This window comes from Phyllostomus hastatus, unplaced genomic scaffold (assembly GCF_019186645.2).
Source record: "Phyllostomus hastatus isolate PE091 unplaced genomic scaffold, TTU_PhHast_1.1 phas_contig_40, whole genome shotgun sequence".
Classification (NCBI taxonomy): Eukaryota; Metazoa; Chordata; class Mammalia; order Chiroptera; family Phyllostomidae; genus Phyllostomus; species Phyllostomus hastatus.
Window position 1 is genome coordinate 36,971,920 of NW_025333872.1, and position 17,567 is coordinate 36,989,486.

Below are 17,567 nucleotides of genomic sequence, written 5' to 3' on the forward strand. Positions count from 1 at the left end.
CTAATTCCCATTCATATGTCTCTTCTACCCAGGATTTAATAAGATAATTTACAAATATATAGATATAAGAGCCTTCCTCTTTTTTTGTTTTTGTTAGTAAACTGTGGCCTTTGGCATTAAAAAGTATCTTTTGTCATGTTTAATGCTCTGCAGCTTAAAAAAATTGTATTATGTCTAATATCATGATCACTACCACTTCTCTTTGTTTCCATTTGCACAGTGCAAACATAATTCATGTTTGTCCATCCTTAATTTGTAGTATATCTGAATCACTGTTTTAGTGAAGTCTCTGCAATAGAACATATACTTATGGTTTGTTTATATTGTGAGCCAAATTGTAAATCTTTTTCTTTAAATAAGTAAATTAAGCTATTTCACATTTACTGTTATAAGTGATACATTTAGTCATAAACATATTTTATAACCATGAATTTTTTTAAAAGATTTTATTTATTTATTTTTAGAAAGAGGGGAAGTAGGGAGAAAGAGGGAGGGAAACATCAATGTGGGAGAGAAACATCCATTGGTTGCCTCTCACATGCCCCCAGCTGGGGACCTGGACCACAACCATAGCAGGTGCCCTGACTGAAAAATCTAACTGGTGACTTTTCTGTGAACTGGTGACCTTTTGGTTCACAGCCCAGCACTTAATTCACTAAGCCAACCAGCCAGGGCTATAATCATGAATTTTTAAAAGTACTTTCTACGGTTCTTCTCCTGTAAAAGTTGTATACTGATACTTAGGGAAGTTTCTTATCTTTGTTCTAGTGGTTGCCTTTGTACTTACCCTTAAAATTTAAAAAAAATTTTTTTTTGCTTTGAGAGAGAGAAACATGGATGAGAGAGAGAAGCATCGATTGGTTGCCTTCCTATATGTGCTTAGACGAGGGATCAAACCTACAACCTAGGTGTGTACCCTGACTAGAAATCGAAGCTGCAATTTTTCAGTTATGGGGTAATACTCTAACCAACTGAGCCACAGCAGTAATTATTTACCATCTGGTTATCAAGTTTTTTCTTTATTTTTGGGAAGGAAGGGGTAATATTTTCTTTATCATCCACCCATTGTTTATACAAGTTTTTTCTATTTTCATCATTCCCTAACCCTTCTCCTTTTACTTTTTGGTTACATTATTTCAACTCTGTCATAGTACACAACATCTGTGCATTCGTTTTCTATTATCATACCAGTCATTGTTCTAGTTTTATATTTACATCCATATATATTTTAAAGGTCAATCTAAGGGCTTTTTCTGTAAAAGACCAGACAGTATAGACTTAGGCTTTGTGAGCCATAGGACCTCTGTTGTAATTACTCAAGCCAGTCACAGTGCAGCCAGGAAGCAGCCATAGATAATATGAGGCAGTGTTCCAGTAAAACCTTATTTACAAAAACGGGTGGAAGCCATGGTTTGCTGGCCACTGTTCTAGTACATTCTTTCAGAAGGGCTTAGCAGTATGATTCCTTAAATATTTGTGTAGTCAAAACTGTTGCAGTATTGCCTTCATGTCTGAAGTACAGATTGACTGTATATCCTTGATGCATACTTTCTTTCTTGAGGATTTAAAAAAAATCCTGCCCCATTATTGCCTTGATTTGTAGATTTTTTAAAATCTGATGCTAGCCTAATTATTTTGCCTTTATAAGTTATTTGATCTTTTGGCCTAAAGTACTTGAAAATTTTATCTTTATCTTTGAAATTCAAGAGTTTTATTATGATCTATCATAGGCTTAATTATTCTGGGTTAATTTTCTCTAGTACCCAGTGAACCCTTCTCAATGTGTTACAGATTCAGGTCTTTTTCTATTTCTGGAAAGTTTTCACAAGTGTGTAGATATAGGTTTTTTTCTTTTTCCTAGAATTATGTTTTAAATTACAGTTTCAAATATTAGATCTATATCATTGTTTTTATTATTTTTTTTAATTCAGGACTCTTAACAATTCTTTAAGAATAACCTTTTCTTTCTTTGCCTGTCTTTCATTCCCAATACCTTCTCTTGGACCAGAAGGGTGGTAGAATATGCCACCCCAAAATATGCCACATGAAGATTTTTGGGGGGTTAAGGGCACTTCAAAAAAATAGAAAATGAAAAAAAAAACATTTTGACCTTCCTTCTTTTCCTTAAAAGCAGGAGATGAAATTCTGAGGTAAAAGATGTCCTCCCTGAACCAAAAGGAAAGTAGTATACTTATTATTAAGGACAAGAAGTTGAGACCAAAAATTTTTATGTAAACAGACCTGGTAAAAATAATTCTTATCTTCTTTTAGCCTGTCCGCATAATTTAGTTACTTATCTACAACTGCCTCTCTTTGTTCTCAACCCACTATAAAAGTGTGGAGGCTCTGCCATTTCTGTAGGTCTTCTCCTGCTATGAGGGCCTCACATAAAACTAACATGTGAGTTTTAACGGAAAACTACTGTCAATCAGCCTATGTCAGTTTAATTCCCAGAGCCTGGTCAAAAAACCCTAAGAAGGTAGAGGTAAAAATGTGCCTCTCTGAATAGGCTCTGTTTTACTTCTTTCTTTATGTCATTCTCACTTTCTTGGTTATTTTCCTATCTTTCTTTAAACCTCTATTAAATTTTCATTAGAGTCTATTTTCACTTGGGCACTTTTAAGTTCATTCTTCATTTCTGAGATAATTTTGTTTTTATCTTCCATTTCTTTCCTAAGTTCAGTCAACTCCTTTTTAAAATTTATCTTGGTTTTTGTTCATTTTGCATTTCTGAATCAGAGTGATTTTTCACATCCTCAAGTACATGAATGTCAATTCTGTTTGGAGTGTAAACTTAACACTCAGTTCATTGTTGTTTTGAAGGGGAAGATTATTCTTAATTGATGGTTATGATTTTTCTTTTACTAATTTTCTACAAAATTTCTCCCCTAACTTTATTTTTTCTCCACTTTTATGATATTGGAGTGTTTTATAAAATTCCTATCTCAAAAGGTGCCCCTTTCTGTTAGTCTAGCAAACTCCAGTTACTTTGTAGGTTTTTCTGTCAGTGTGTTTGTTTTGCTGGCAGAAAGAAGCCTCTGTGTGATTCTCCTTGTCTTATAGAACCCTAAGTTCCACCGACCTCACTATTCTTCTTCATTGCTAAAAACTACTTTGCTCTTTGTCTCCTCTGGAAGCTATACTTTGAGAAGAATGCCCTAGTGAGTGAAGCCTAACCTTTTAAATCATGTTGGCCCCTTTAAATCATGTCTTTCTCTTTAAATTGTTATACCTGGTCCTGTACGGTGTCTTCCTTTTTAAATCACATATACTTTAAAATCCCTTCCTTATACTCTATGCTCTGATCTGCTTGGACATTTTTCTAGCATTTTAAAATTTAGGCTGGATTTAACCTTTCTAATGGCCATTCAAAATCACCCATAGGCACCTCACTCTCTTTAGTCTTCTCTCTCATTTTTCTTGGTCTGCTTTTTTAAAAATTGATTTTACAGAGAGAGAGGAAGGAGGGAGGGAGGGAGGGGGGAGGGAGGGAGGGGGAGAGAGAGGGAGAGAGAGAGAGAGAGAAATTTGACTTGTTTTTCCACTTATTTATGCATTCACTGGTTAATTCTTGTATATGTCCTGAATGGGGATCAAACCAGCAACCTTGGAGTCTTGGGACAATGCTCTAACCAACTGAGCTACCCAGCCAAGGCTTCTTGATATGCCTTTGCTCGCCAAAAGCCTTGTGGCAGAATGGAGGTGGGGTGGAAGTATAAGGAATTGAGCACTGAACCTTTTGATTTTTTTCTCCTTTTTATTCACAGTTGTTTTGCAGTCTTAGTATTCTCTGTCTCCAGGTATGTGTACAGAATTTCATAGTTGAGAAGTTGTTTTATATTGTTTGCAGTCTCGGAGACTGATTATGACATAGTTGCCATTGATTTTTTTGCTACCTGGAAATGTGTATTTTTTGACACCAGGTTATGTTCCAGAGGATGGAGAAAGAGAAGGATGAAAATTTTTCAACTGAAAAAAATAGCCAGACAAAAAGAAAAAGCTGGGCTCTAGCTAACTATTGCCAAGAATGTGGCAACACAGAGGGAGAAAACCTTCAGTTTGCATATCCAGGGTCAAACTCAGGCTGTGATTTTTCTCTTTGATTCTCAAAACCTGACCAGTCATAGTTTGGGTATTTTGCGGGTTTTTTGAGGGGTGGGGGATGGGTGAGAACACAAGCAAATGGTTTACAAAACTGGTAAAAAACATCATCTTCACAATAAAACTCTCCAAGCATTGAACATTATAACATGACAGTACTAATCAACTATAAAACAAAATTAAATAAACTCATATATCCAGAGCAAGTTAAATTTAAGTGGATTTTAAAAGTACCTAAATACTACATAACAAGTTATATTCTGGACACCAACACTGAGTTAAAAAAGAAACAACAGAATTTTAAAAAATCCAGTGAATGGTTCAACTAGTTCTACTATAATTAAGCACAATTTTCTTTCCATTTTACATACCTATAAAAGTGAAAAACAAAGCCACAACTCATTTACCTCTGGAAACCACTCTGTAATTGTGACCTGAACCACTGGCACTGAGCATACAACTCAAAACCTGGGGAGGTTTAAGTCTATTATGACCCAAAGTATTTCATTTCCTCACCATGCTACCCACCCATCCCGAACATATTTGACTCCAAAGATAGACAGTAGTGATAAAATGTGATATGCCAATTGCACTGATTGTGAAAAGGGCCACACCTTACCTTTACTATTTACAAAGTGCTTTCATACAGGAAGGGTAGTCCTCATTCTCCTTCTACAGATGTGAGAACCAAAGTTAAGTCATAAAAAGCCAAAGATGACACTAAAAGTCCTTGTCTTGAATTCCTTAAATTATGGCAATGACAGATAAAATATAATGTAAGAAAATTCCAAATCACATATATCTCCCAAAATAAGCTAAGTATTTCCTTGGACCAGAAGCATGAAGTGGGGAGGCAGAGCTGAAGTCAAAGTCAGCCCCAGGGCAGAAAAATGTTCAGGAAAGGAGACCCAAGACACTTGCTGCTGACAACCGCTGGTGTACATGTGACTCCACATTTAGGGAAATATGGAAAGCCAAGCTGCTTGCTGGTGCAGCAAGTAATCTGTAAGAAGCCCCAATATCCCAGAGAGGTCACCATTATGGACCCAGTGCTGGGTGGGGCCCGAGGGCAGGGGTCGTAGGGGCCCTCTGGAGGAGAAAAGAGAACTCATATAAGCTGAGTTTGCACACCAAACTTCTAACATGTGAAGAAATCAAACCCTAACTAAAATAGCCACAAAATCACCAACTATAAGATTAAGCAACTCTAGACAAAATTAAAATAATAGAACAAATGAAAAAGACTTAAAAGCAGTTATGTTTCATATCCTCAGAAAGATTTTTAAAACTTGGTATATCTTGGAAATATAATATAATATTTCCGTATTACATCTCCAATGAAATAAAACTCAATAATGGGGATAAGCACTAGAATTATTGCAAAGTCCAGTACTAAGAAATTTATTCTGAATGCAGATATATATATATATGAAACATTTAAGAGACAAAGAGACTTGATTCCAAAATATGTCTAACAGGAAGTCAAAAGAAGAAAATGTGGGGATAACAGAGATTTAAAATATAACAGTTAACAATTTTCCAAAACTAATTAAAGATAAGAGTCCTCAGATGGAATGGTCTCAGAAAACAGAATTTTTTTTTAATCCACACTTACACATCACTGTAAAACTATATAGTGCATCAAGTACAAAGATAAAATCTTATAGACCACTCAGGAAAAAGGGATGGATTATCTTCAGAGGCCTAGCAAATAATCTTACTGTCTTATCAATAGAAATAGATGACAAAAGGCAATGAGCGATAGATCTTCAAACTGAAGGAGTACAGAATTCTACAGCTAGCTTGCAAGACTATGAACAAAATGAAGACATTTTAGACATAGAAAGATTAAGAGTTTACTGTTCAAAGATGGTCAATTAAAACATACCAAAGGATATGGGATTCAAGAAAAAAACAAAAAGCATAAAAACTGATGTGCATATATATAATGAACATTGAAATATTTAAACTGAATAGCTAACATTTGTTTTTAAATCAAACAAAAACAGGAGTGAATGATGGGAAAGATGTGGGGTAAGGGAAACAAATGTGCTTAATACAGTTAAAATATGGCAAGGTTCATGTGTATTTGAAAAAGATAAAGGTACTGAACAATTTTGTTTTTACTAGGAAAATTTATACTTATATTTTCTATATTTAAAAAATGTAAGAGTAATCACTAAAAAAGAAAACTGCATACAATTGCTTCCAAGCCAGCAGATAATTTTTTTAGAGATGAAAAACTATCAAGATATCAGAGGACAAGAAATATGAAAAGAAGAAGAGACAGCACAACTGAAACACATACACTCCTCTCCACACACATACACAAAGATAGTAGACATGAGTCCATCTATGTTAGAAATCACAATAGTAAGCAGATTTAGCTCACCTATTTAAAATACTGTCTTCTATGTGCAGTGCACTAATTTATGCTAAAAACATTAGAATATTTGGGGGATTTGATACTGAAAAGCAGCTGACAGTTCAAATGGACAATGTCTCAAATGTTTACTGCCTTTACAATGATTTTCAGGCTGAAATTAAATGAGAAAAAATAATTTATGATCAGCAGAAAGAGTCAGAAACATTGGGGCTTTGTGTTTACAAAGAACTACATTTGGCTCTAAAAAGACAACAAAGGCCCTGTCACCTAAATATTACTTGGTCAATTCTTTACTCCAATGTATTCTGTGTTCCATTACTACAGCTTTGAATAATGCACCAGATGCCCTCTTGTATGCTACAGACTGATCCAACTGCCTTACTTTATTGAAAGCTAACTGCGGATGCTAACTGCATGAAGCCCCATCTGAAGCTACAGAAACACTCGCTGCTGCCATCATTTCCAACTTCTAGCCTAGAAAGAAGCAATGCGCTGATCTTTAAGGGGATGCTAACCTCAGACTGGATGCTGACCTTTTTCTCCAGGCTAACTTAATTCACAAGCTTCACACTACTGTGAATCCTTCAAATACTAAAACACAGAATCCATGGATTTTTGAGCTGAAGGAATGAGAAACTTGGGATCTAGGCAGGTAAGTGACTTGTACCTAGTCACAATGGTTGCACAGCGGCCAAGACCAAAACCAGACCCACCTCTGAGCTCTATGCCAGGGCCTTCCCTATATTGTCACATGTCAGGTCTACAAGAGTGAGGACCAAAAAGGACAATACTTGTAAATTGACTTCATTTTTGTTCCTCATAATTCCTTTTGCTTAGTTCCCCAACACCTTTTCTGTTCTAAATCTTCTCACTTTGCTGAAGTGGTTACTAGGAGGGCTCATGAGAAATTCTCAGTGAAGGTTTAGAATACTTCCACCTTCCAATCCATCATTCCCTTCAAGACTGGCATCCTTCCCATGCTGCTGTTTCCCTCTCTGGCCAGAAAAGCTCCTGCCAACAACACAGTAGCTTCCTTCATGGGAGAAGTGAGTTCAGTCATTTCAATCTTGATAGCACTTTGTTTCTAAAAGCAGACATATATATTTAGCCTCCTTTTCAAGAAAGCAAAAGACTCTCCACCAGGAAGCCACGTGACTGAACACAGCTATGCTCAGTGTAAGGGAAAGAACCAAGTCTTTTTGTCAATAGTTGCAGTTAAAAGGAGACACTCACCTTTTAGAAAATTTTCTTAGAATAACCATCTCTACAAATAAAATAAATGCAAAATGCAAAATGACTGGAAAATTTCTAAGCTACAAATGTTTCAATGTGGACCAGTATCCAGATTAAGAAACAAAGGGTGAAACCAGAAGTGAAGAAGCTGAGGGGGAGGAGAAAAGGAGGAGGGAAGCAGAGAAGTCAGGAGCTGTTCAGAGAACACTCCAAGTTTCTTCCTCTTCCTCTTCTCTGACACAGAGCTCCCCTGACACTGAAGGAGTGGCATGGGTTTCTCAGGCAGGAAGAACCTAGGGCCAGACAGAACTATCCTATCATTCTTGACCCTAACAAGAGGGTCATGCTAAGACTCCATTCTCTTGGGGAGAAAAAAGAAACCTAAGTAATGTGGGAGCTTTACCTGTGCTTCTCATCAGTTAAACACTTTCAAGATGCTCAAAAGAAATAAGGACTCAGTCCCTTTAAGGAATAAAGTTACATTATTCAGCCTGTGTGTTCTATTCTGTGTGTTCTACTTTAAAAGGAACTTCATAATTTAACTCAACCCCCTCAATGTACTGTTAAAGAAATTGGGACCCATAGAGGTTACCTGACTAGGCCAGGGTCACAAGTCCAGTTGGGAGCAGATTTAATACTAGACCTTGAGCGTCCTATGTTGAAGTGAGGGACTTGCTGTAAGAACAAGAGAGGCTCCGCAGGCTGCACAGCCCTGAGGAGGGGAGGAAACCCAGGGACACTGGGGACACTGGGATGCTAGGTGTTCAGGCCGAAGGGCAGGAAGATGACTTACAGAGGTACCTAACACTTGCATTCTACTAAGCATCTGAGTGCAAAAGGGAGAGGTCATGATAGGAAAAAAAAGTAAAAGAAAAAATATAAACTTCATGATGATTCAGTTTACTTCACAGTTGAAGACTATGTTAATTGCAGGTTAAAAAGGAAAAGTGAAAAAAAGAGAAAAATAAACTATCTGAACTAGTGATAAGTGTTTGTAATAATTAAAAAATGTTTTTCTTTACATTTTTCAATTCAGTGGGAGTATATTCTATTAACATCTAAGTGTTTCTTACCTTGGTTCTTGAAAACCTTTATCAGAAACATTTTGGAAGTTTGCTATAATGCAGATTCCCAGTTCTCCTGCAGAGTTACTGAATCAGAGTCTCTCAAGCTCTCACTCAGAAACCTGAATTTTAAACAAGCTTCCCAAGAACACTGACATTTAATAACCAGCACCACCCCTGTTCCTGTTATTGCAAAATTAGACAAACCCATCCGTCCTCCCCAAGCCAACTGCAGTAACAGATACTGAACATAGCAATGGAGAGGGCCCTTGGATCGCAAAGGCCCTCTCCACCATGCCTCAAGGACTGAATTGGGCTGTGTAATAGTTGGTTTAATTTTAAGACTCTATATTTTCAGCCTAAAAGTACAAATAAGTATTGTTTTGCTAATGAAAAACAGACCACATCTTCTGTCATGAGTATACATTTCCTTTAGTTGGGAGAGAGAAGTTAACTTACTAGGAACAAGCAAACAAAACACAGAATCATTGACTTTCTGGGCTCTGTCTTATTCCTGCTTTTTCTCAATAAGGCCAAAGCCAGCGCTGCCCTAGCACAATCAGTGTCCTTTACCAAGAGGCAGTTCCTCAGAGCAAAGGCCAGTGTCAGGAAGAGCTGGGAACTGTCCAGTGTTGCTTCCAGGCCCAGCCCTTCCGTAAACAGAAATTTCTGAGGCACAGGCCGTGAAGTGGGGAATCTGGGTGGGTTGAGCTGCCTCTTGAAAGATGTGATGTGGCAGCAGCGTGGGCTGGCTCTCTCCCTGGCCCCATCCTCCAGAGTTTCTCCAGAATATGGCAACACAGCAAAGTTTAGTATGAAAGGAGGCAAAGGAAGGGGAATCCAGACTAGAGAGCTGTATTACACTATGGATACCTGCTTATTTCACCAAACCACCAAATGCCTTGCTGGGCAAAAAGAAAGGAAGAATGCAACATCTTTTCATACCCACATTGCTGAGGCAATTCTCAGAAATCTGTTTTGAGGAGAATGAAAACAGAGCAGTAATCACTACCTTTGAGACTGGATTCTCTATTATGAGCAATATTCGACTCCTGATTATCTCTGCCCATGAGGGAAGAACTGAGATTGACACACCGGGGTGTCAACACTATTCCCTTCTTCATTTCCTGGAATGCGCACACAGATCACCAGGAGAGCTGTGGAAGTTCTAGCAGTGCCTGCCATCTCCTGCAGGTCTACCCGCCTCCTGATTACATCTGCAGCAACCTTGGACATTGGGAATGGCTTACAGCCTCCCTCCCCATCCACTCTCGCCTAAACAGCAGGACTTTTATAAAGTCTCAAAGTGCCTTTGACAGTCTCAGCAAGACTGTCTTCATGCAAGATGTTATGCCCTGACTAGTGTGGCTCAGTGGGTTGAGTGTCATCCTACCAACCAAAAGGTTACCGGTTTGATTCTGGGTCAGGGTGCAAGCCTGGGGTGTGGGCTAGGACCCTGGCTGGGAGCATGCCAGAGGTGACTGATTAACGTCTCTCTCACATATTGATGTTTCTCTCCCCTTCTTCCCCTCTCTCCATAAATCAATCAGTCGATCTTTAGAAACAGAGGAAAGAACAAAATACTGCCAGTAACTGAGTCATAGCATCTTCAACAAGACCAATTTTATATCAAAATATATTCCTGAGTGTGTGCATGTGTACATAAAAAACAATAACAAGAATTACTCTAAAATTTCAATATTTATTTTATTCCTACTGATTATAATGTACTTTATAATTTTCTGTATTTTCCAATATTTTATCATGTGACTATGTTCTTACAATCATTTTATAAAATGTTACTTTACAAATGGTTACGGCTATAATTTAACTACAAATGAACATGCATATAATCTCCATTTATGCAGTACAATGTCTAAAAGTAGGATAAAAAAATGGTGCAGAGATAGAAACTTGACTTTCTCTTCTTAGTAGTCCCTGTGTTGCTACAGACCTGTGAAGCTCCCAGGCCTCTGCCTACCGATTTCTTGGAGCCCCTGTGGATTACATTTTATAAGCTTAAATCACAACTTAGTACTTCTATACAATCAAAGCTTTCCCCCTGAGATGCCAACAAATGGCCAAATGATTAAACCAAATTTTCATGTGTTATTATCTTCCTCTCTTTTGATACATATATTAATAAGTCATGAAAAAGTAGCTGAATGAGAGGATTATTTTTAAAATTAATCATTTTTGAACAATTGAGAAGTTGAATTTATGGCTTTTACTGCTTCATGCTTCTCCACTGAATAGTGTATGATTTCAAATCCATCTAGAGCTGAGGAACTATCCCTGACCAATTCTATTATGGTAATGGAAAAGCTCTATAAAACTTTGTTTTTCCTTTTCTACCAATACTTTCAACCATATTATTCAACCACACAGCATATATATAAAACTGTAATCGGATGAAGGTCAGCTTATTTGCCAGAATCTATAAAGCTGGAGAATGTTACTCACACTGTCCCCATGGTTGAAGGTAGTGGTTCTCTAAAGGATGATATTAATAAAATAGGTACTGTTGCTGCCTTATGGTAAAAGTAATATGCATGAGACCCAGGACTGTTAAATAGGGTCATTCGGTATTTCCTTTGCTGTAACTGTCCTGAGATAGAACAAACAACAGGCTCAGAATCAGAAGACCAGGTTGGACCCTGCATTTTGGTAGTTGTATGAACTTGCCTACAGTACTTACCTGCCACCATTTTAAAACAGGGGGTGTTGTGAGGATTTAAAAGAAAATACAATGTCTATGAAAACATTTTCAGTTATGATAGAATGCAGCAATCTACCTGTGGCAAAGAAGACGCTTTGATTCTGTGGCTCTGTGCCACTGAAAACCCCATCCACAGTCTGGATGGCCTGGAGCAGCGGGATGGGGCGAGAGTTAATGAGCTAAGGTGTGGGAATGAACACAAAAGGTTTCCTCAGCTCAGGGCTCAAGGCTGTGGAAACTCTTTATCTCTTAGTTGAATATAAGTTTCCAAGGAAGGCTCCTCTTGGGAATTCTCAGTGGGAGTCAAGCCCTAAATTAGGAGACAGAGTTTAGCCAGGTGACTCAATCTATTAAAGGAATGCTTTGCCATATTACTCTACTGTGTTTAGAGTGGATGAGGCCTAAATGAAATAGAACTGGAAGCAGGTGCAGACTGGAAAAGCAGCGCTCGGCCAGGGGCCTGCTGGGCCTCTCGCATGACTCACTGTGTACTAAGAAAATGTGTACCAAGAAATGGCCAAGGCAGATCTTGTTCCTATTGTGCCATTTTGACCAAGGTGGCCCTGACCACAAAGAGAATTGTTTAGTCACTTAAAATAAATGAATAGATAGATAAATAAATAAGTCCCCTGCTTTACAATCACCAGTGAAATCTGCAGCACTACTTCTGCTGCAGGTAAACAAGACTGCCGAAAACACTGAGCAGGAGTACTCTGCCTTGTCATCCACATCTTTCACCACTGGACAGAATAGTGTCTCCCCATCTCTGTTCTCAGAGCATTAACTCCATTAAATGTCCCTAGAAAAAGCCTTCCTATTATCAAAGACAATTGGGAAAGAATATTTATTATATTCTTCAACTAGAAAGCTCACATTGCTCCTTACGCACATATGAAAGGCCCCGAAAGTCCTGCAGGTTAAGAAAATCTAACTTAGCTTAACTAAATTTATTTTAAAAGGCAATTTTACCTGGAGATCAAGAATAGGGGATTCTAGAGCCAGGCTTTGTATCTTATGCCCCTCCATTCACTAGCTGTGTGAGCACACGCAAGTTACTCTCTCTGGCTCATGTCTGCACCAGTGAAATGGGAACGATAACATACCTTCCTCACGGTATTTTTTTTTTCATGAAAATGAGATGAACTAATAAGAGCAAATCATTGACAACAGTGCTTGGGTAACAGAAAGCACTGAATAAATATTAGTCTTTATAATTTGCATTATTAATACATAATGATTAAATACTACTTGTTTTCTATAACACCTATTTATAACCTAAGGAACTCGTGTCCCATGGAATACAGAAGTGCTAGTATAGAAAAAAATTTCCTTTATACGGAAGAGAAGTCAGCATCCTGTGTAGCACAAAAAGCGTAGCATAGGAATCAAAGTTACAGTCTTCAATATCAGCTTACCCTTCCAAGGGTCCCTTCCTTATCTAGAACACTGAGGTCGTTAGACTAACTGGTCTTTCCAGCTACAGTGTCTAGGATTCTAAGGAAAAAGAACAGCAATTAAAACCAGCAGTCCTGCCCAGTCCTGGTTCTAACCAAGTTGCTCTTAAGGCTCTACATTCTAGACACTGTCCACATTTAAAGTTGCTATTGCCAGCTTTCAGTTAAGAAGCTGGTTGTCACCCAGCAAGATGAATATAGAAATGGCCTTCTGCCACCTCACTCCAGGGTTCTGAAGCACTCAGAGTGGAATCAGACCGGCAGCAGTCAGGACAGCAGCAGGCTGCATGCACCCTCATTCCAGAGGACCTCCATTTCCCCCCCTTGGTTTCTGGCACCAAAGCTTGGACATCATTCCTGTTTCCCCTTCTATGGTATCCAGTGCACAGAGGGAGCCCAGTCCTGTGTACTAGTCACCCTGATTATCTTGACTCTTGCCAGCTCTTTATAAAGTCTGAGCCCTTCTTCCAGTCTTTCTCATTTGTACAAAGCCCCAGGCTCTAATTACAATGCAAATACCGATCTGTGCTCAAATCTTGTCCACATCTCTCAAATCTGAACCTTACCTGTTGAGTTCACCCTTTCTCAGCAGAGAAAAGCTCTGCTTCTGCCCTCGAGTGTTCATGCCTGTTTCTCCGTAGCTCAGTTTTTGGAATAATTCCCATTCTCTAGAATGTCAAATGGCCATGTCAATTTGCATTCTATTTCTGCATCCATCCACCCACCCATCTATAGCCAGTCATCTCATATTTATTAAGTGCTTCCTACTTCCAGGTTCTGTTGATACAATATTGAACAAAAGTGTACATTCTCCCTCTTTTCATTTAACACACATTGCAGTAGAGAAAAAAGGACAAATAAGTGAACAAGGTGGTTTGAAACAGTGAAAAGTGCTATGAAGAAAAATGAAATTATAGAATATGCTGGTGGGGAGTGGGGAACTTGATGAGGAGGGTCAGGGTAGGCCTCTTAGGGGAGGGGACTCCTGAGCTGACACCTGAAAGAAAAGATGAGCCCAGGCATGCAAGGATCTGGTCCAGGATATTTCTTGGTAGCAAAGAAAACAGCCAGTGCACAGCCTCTGTGGCCAGACCCAGCTTGTTGTGACAGGCAGCAGGAAACAAGGCCAGTGTGGCTGGAACAGAGTGTGAGGGAGAAAGCAGGAGAGCAGGCCAAATGGTGAGGCAGGGCCAGATGTTGCCAACCTTGGCTGGCCAGGTTTAGATGCTTGGATTTTATTCTCACTGCAATAAAAAGTCACGGAAGAAGTTTAAGCAGAGAGTGGCATGGTAAGTCCATCCTTCTTCCTGGGGCTGCGGCAACAACGACAGTAGGTGTCTAGCAATTACATCAGTGATTCTCAAGCAAATCCTACATTCTGCTTGCTCACAGTCACACCAGGGATGTTAAGGTACTGTAACAGAGTACAAGTTAAAATTGTAACAAATCCACCCAAAGATGTCCCTATTGGCCTGAGGGAAATGTTATACTGTAATTTAAGAAGTTAGAATTTCATACATGTTCATAGCTCCAATTAATGAGATAAACCTCTCCTTTTGGGATTGGGCAGTGATAACAGCTCAAGCAGGAGTGCAGTTTGAATCCTCAGAAACTGAAAATCACATTTTTACAAAAAAAAAGATTGCTCACAGTAACTTACTCGGCCTGGGTTACAACAGAACTAGAAATGTAAGGGTGGTTCGCTGACAAATGTCATTCCATTATTTTACAGCTCTTGCCAATGCAGCACTTGAAAAAACTGCATTCAAGTGAGTCCCCAATTGAAAAAGTAAATCCCAAGTACAGGCAGATGAGCAGCCCCATTCCGTGCTATTGTAATAAATGATTAAGGAGGAGTTAAAGATGAAGAACCAGAGCATCTCTTTCTAACCTGACAGACATCCTCCCTTTTTCACTGATCCTTTATTTCGGAGTGAAGGCCTGCATTGGGAAGTCAATGCGTATATTCATAATAAGAATGCATCTTTCCAGGGCCAGCAACAGAGAAAAATCTTTTAGGCAGACATTGTTCATGAAATTGTGACAAGTTCTTTGTACCTTTGAAGCTGGAAAAGTGTATGTGCTCCTGATCATAACATTCAGCAAATGGACTGGGACCAGAGGAAGCACAATCACTAACAGAGAGGGGCATTCAGTAATTAACATCCTGACACCTCTCAAAGCTCCTGTGAGTAAAGGCGCTAGAAGAGAACACCAGTGCCACCAAGCACAGGCCAGGCCTTCACACCCGTGTTTACAGAGCCCAAGCAGAGACCCTTGAAGGGTGCAGGACCACCTGCTGGTCTCATGGAGAAGAAACCAAGACTCGGCCTCTTCTCAAATCCCCCACACCTGGTTCAGATTTCTCTTTACCTTCAATTGCTTTAAGACTGGCATTGAGGCTACTTTGTAATATAATTATTCTCAATTTATATTACACATGGATAATTGTCCCATCTTCCCCAATATGTTGTATAAAATCCTTGAAGTCAGATTCATCTCTCTTGCTCCCCACTCACCCATCGCATGAAAATTTCACACAGGACACGGGGGAGTGAAATAAAAAATAATTGTGTACCAGCCTCACTCCCCAAAGGTAACCACTGTTAAGTTTCTTATCTCCCTCCATAAAAGTTTGTGGACATATACAAACTTATATGTTATCCAATGTTCAATTCAAAGAGCAAAACTTAAAAGAAATAAGGATTGATAGAATTTTTACATCATTTTGGGTTCAGGGCAAGATACAAATAAACAAAGTAATTATAAATTATATAGAATAAGGGGTACCACTGACAGTGCCCTGCCACACCCCCCCTTCAGTGAGTCCTGCATTTAGGTGGCAGACGCAGTTGCCCGGGCATAAGCCTGGTGAGTCCAGCTCTGTCTCTAACACACTGGGTGATGCCTGGCCAGCTCACTCCATTTCTCTGGGTCTCAGTTTCCTCTTCTACAAAATGATAAGGTATTCTCTAAGGTCCCTTGAGTTCAGGATTAAAGTTGGTAATTGAGTGATGAATCATAAATACAAACAGGTACTGTATACCATGACCAATGAAGTCTGGACTTTTATCAGGAGGAAAATCACAGAGATAATCAATGTAACAAATTACCATGAGAATATGGATGCAAATTACATTGGAGCAGGTTTTTTTTAAATCAATTTACTGAGCTATAATACATAGGAAAATCCACACCTTGTTTTAACACAGAGGTTCACCAAACAATGTATGCTGATCCCGAAGTTACCTTAGGATACATCAGCAACCCTTCAGAAGCAGAGCTAACCCACAATGACTTCTCAAGAAGGCACATGGCCTTCTCACCAGCCTCAGAAGGCTTGTGAATATTACTCTGTTGTAAAGAGTCATAGATGTATTCAATCACACTCAGTAGCTACTGGGTCACAACTTAAGTGATTAATTAACATTGTAATTCCCATTTGCCTCCTTAGTGACAATCAGCTACCTGCCAGGAAGTGAGTAGTCTTGCTGGTCAGTCCATATTTGCTGTTCTGTTTGTCCTGCTCTGTTCTGACCTTGTCATTTACCAGGAGCACCGATAAATATTCAGGACAATGGGAAAGTGATGAGGGAGGGGCCAGGGAGAGAGGGAACAGGTGCTGAGAGTGGGTAGGACACTATCACCACCAGCTGAAAATCCTTGTTCTAGGGCAAATCTGGGGAAAAGGAAGTGGCATTCACAGTGTCTCTGCCAAATGTTCTTGCCTTTTCTCTCAGAGGCAGAAAAGATGAAGATTAAGAGAACAAACCCTGGAGTTAGGTATGGATTCTGTCACTACTAGACAATTATCTAGTCGATTTTGAGCCTCTATTTGTTCCTTTATTCAAAAAGAGATAGACAAGATAGTACATGCATTATGCTTATTATTATTTTATGTGAAAATGTGGGTTTCCGTGGACTACTACCTCCTGTGAAAGCCAGGCTCCTTAGAAAACAATCACAAGTAAAATTGAGATATCACACGCTGCTAAAGGAGCAATTCCTTACCTGAAAGGAATTCATGGAGTGGAGGGAGGGAGGCAGCATGGCAGTATTCCTTGATAATATCAACAGCAGCTCCAAGCAGGTTGCAGAGGGCAGGGTTAAAGAGTGGACGCTGATGTCACTTTCCCAGGAGCTGGTAAGCCTGAAACACATAGATATGTGCAATGTCATCATTGCATCTGGTCGTCATTATTTCAAAGGTCTGATATAGAAGAAAACTTCCATTTGTGAGAGGAAAAGCAATGAACACAAAAAGGAGAAATAAAATGGTTATGCTATAAGTTCACAGAGTAAATGTCCAAGACATTTTATAGTGTTTTTGGCATAAAACAGATAGATTAGGCATTTTTTTTTTCAGGTCAACATTTTTACTCAAAGTTTGAGTCATGACACACAGTCTTACTTGTGAGGGGGCAATGTGGAGTTGGGGAGAATAACAGCTGATGCAGCGATGCTTCCTATGTTCTGTGCTCTGTTCTGCATGTGTATCTTGATCAACCTCATATGTATAAAATGGATCTATAATGTTATCCCCATTCCACACATGTGGAGCTTGTTTCTGAGCTGGAGATGCCCTTTGGAACATCCAGTTCAGTGATTTT

The 17,567-nt window shown here is 39.0% G+C and overlaps 1 protein-coding gene across 1 annotated transcript in view; it reads right to left on the reverse strand.

Moving 5' to 3' along the window:
- Positions 1 to 17,567, reverse strand: part of UBE3D (ubiquitin protein ligase E3D) — a 138,794-nt gene that overhangs the window by 40,763 nt on the left and 80,464 nt on the right. The window contains exon 9 of the mRNA XM_045843639.1: positions 16,969 to 17,107. Within this exon, the coding sequence (XP_045699595.1) occupies positions 16,969 to 17,107 (139 nt within the window). The remainder of the gene's footprint in view (positions 1 to 16,968; positions 17,108 to 17,567) is intronic.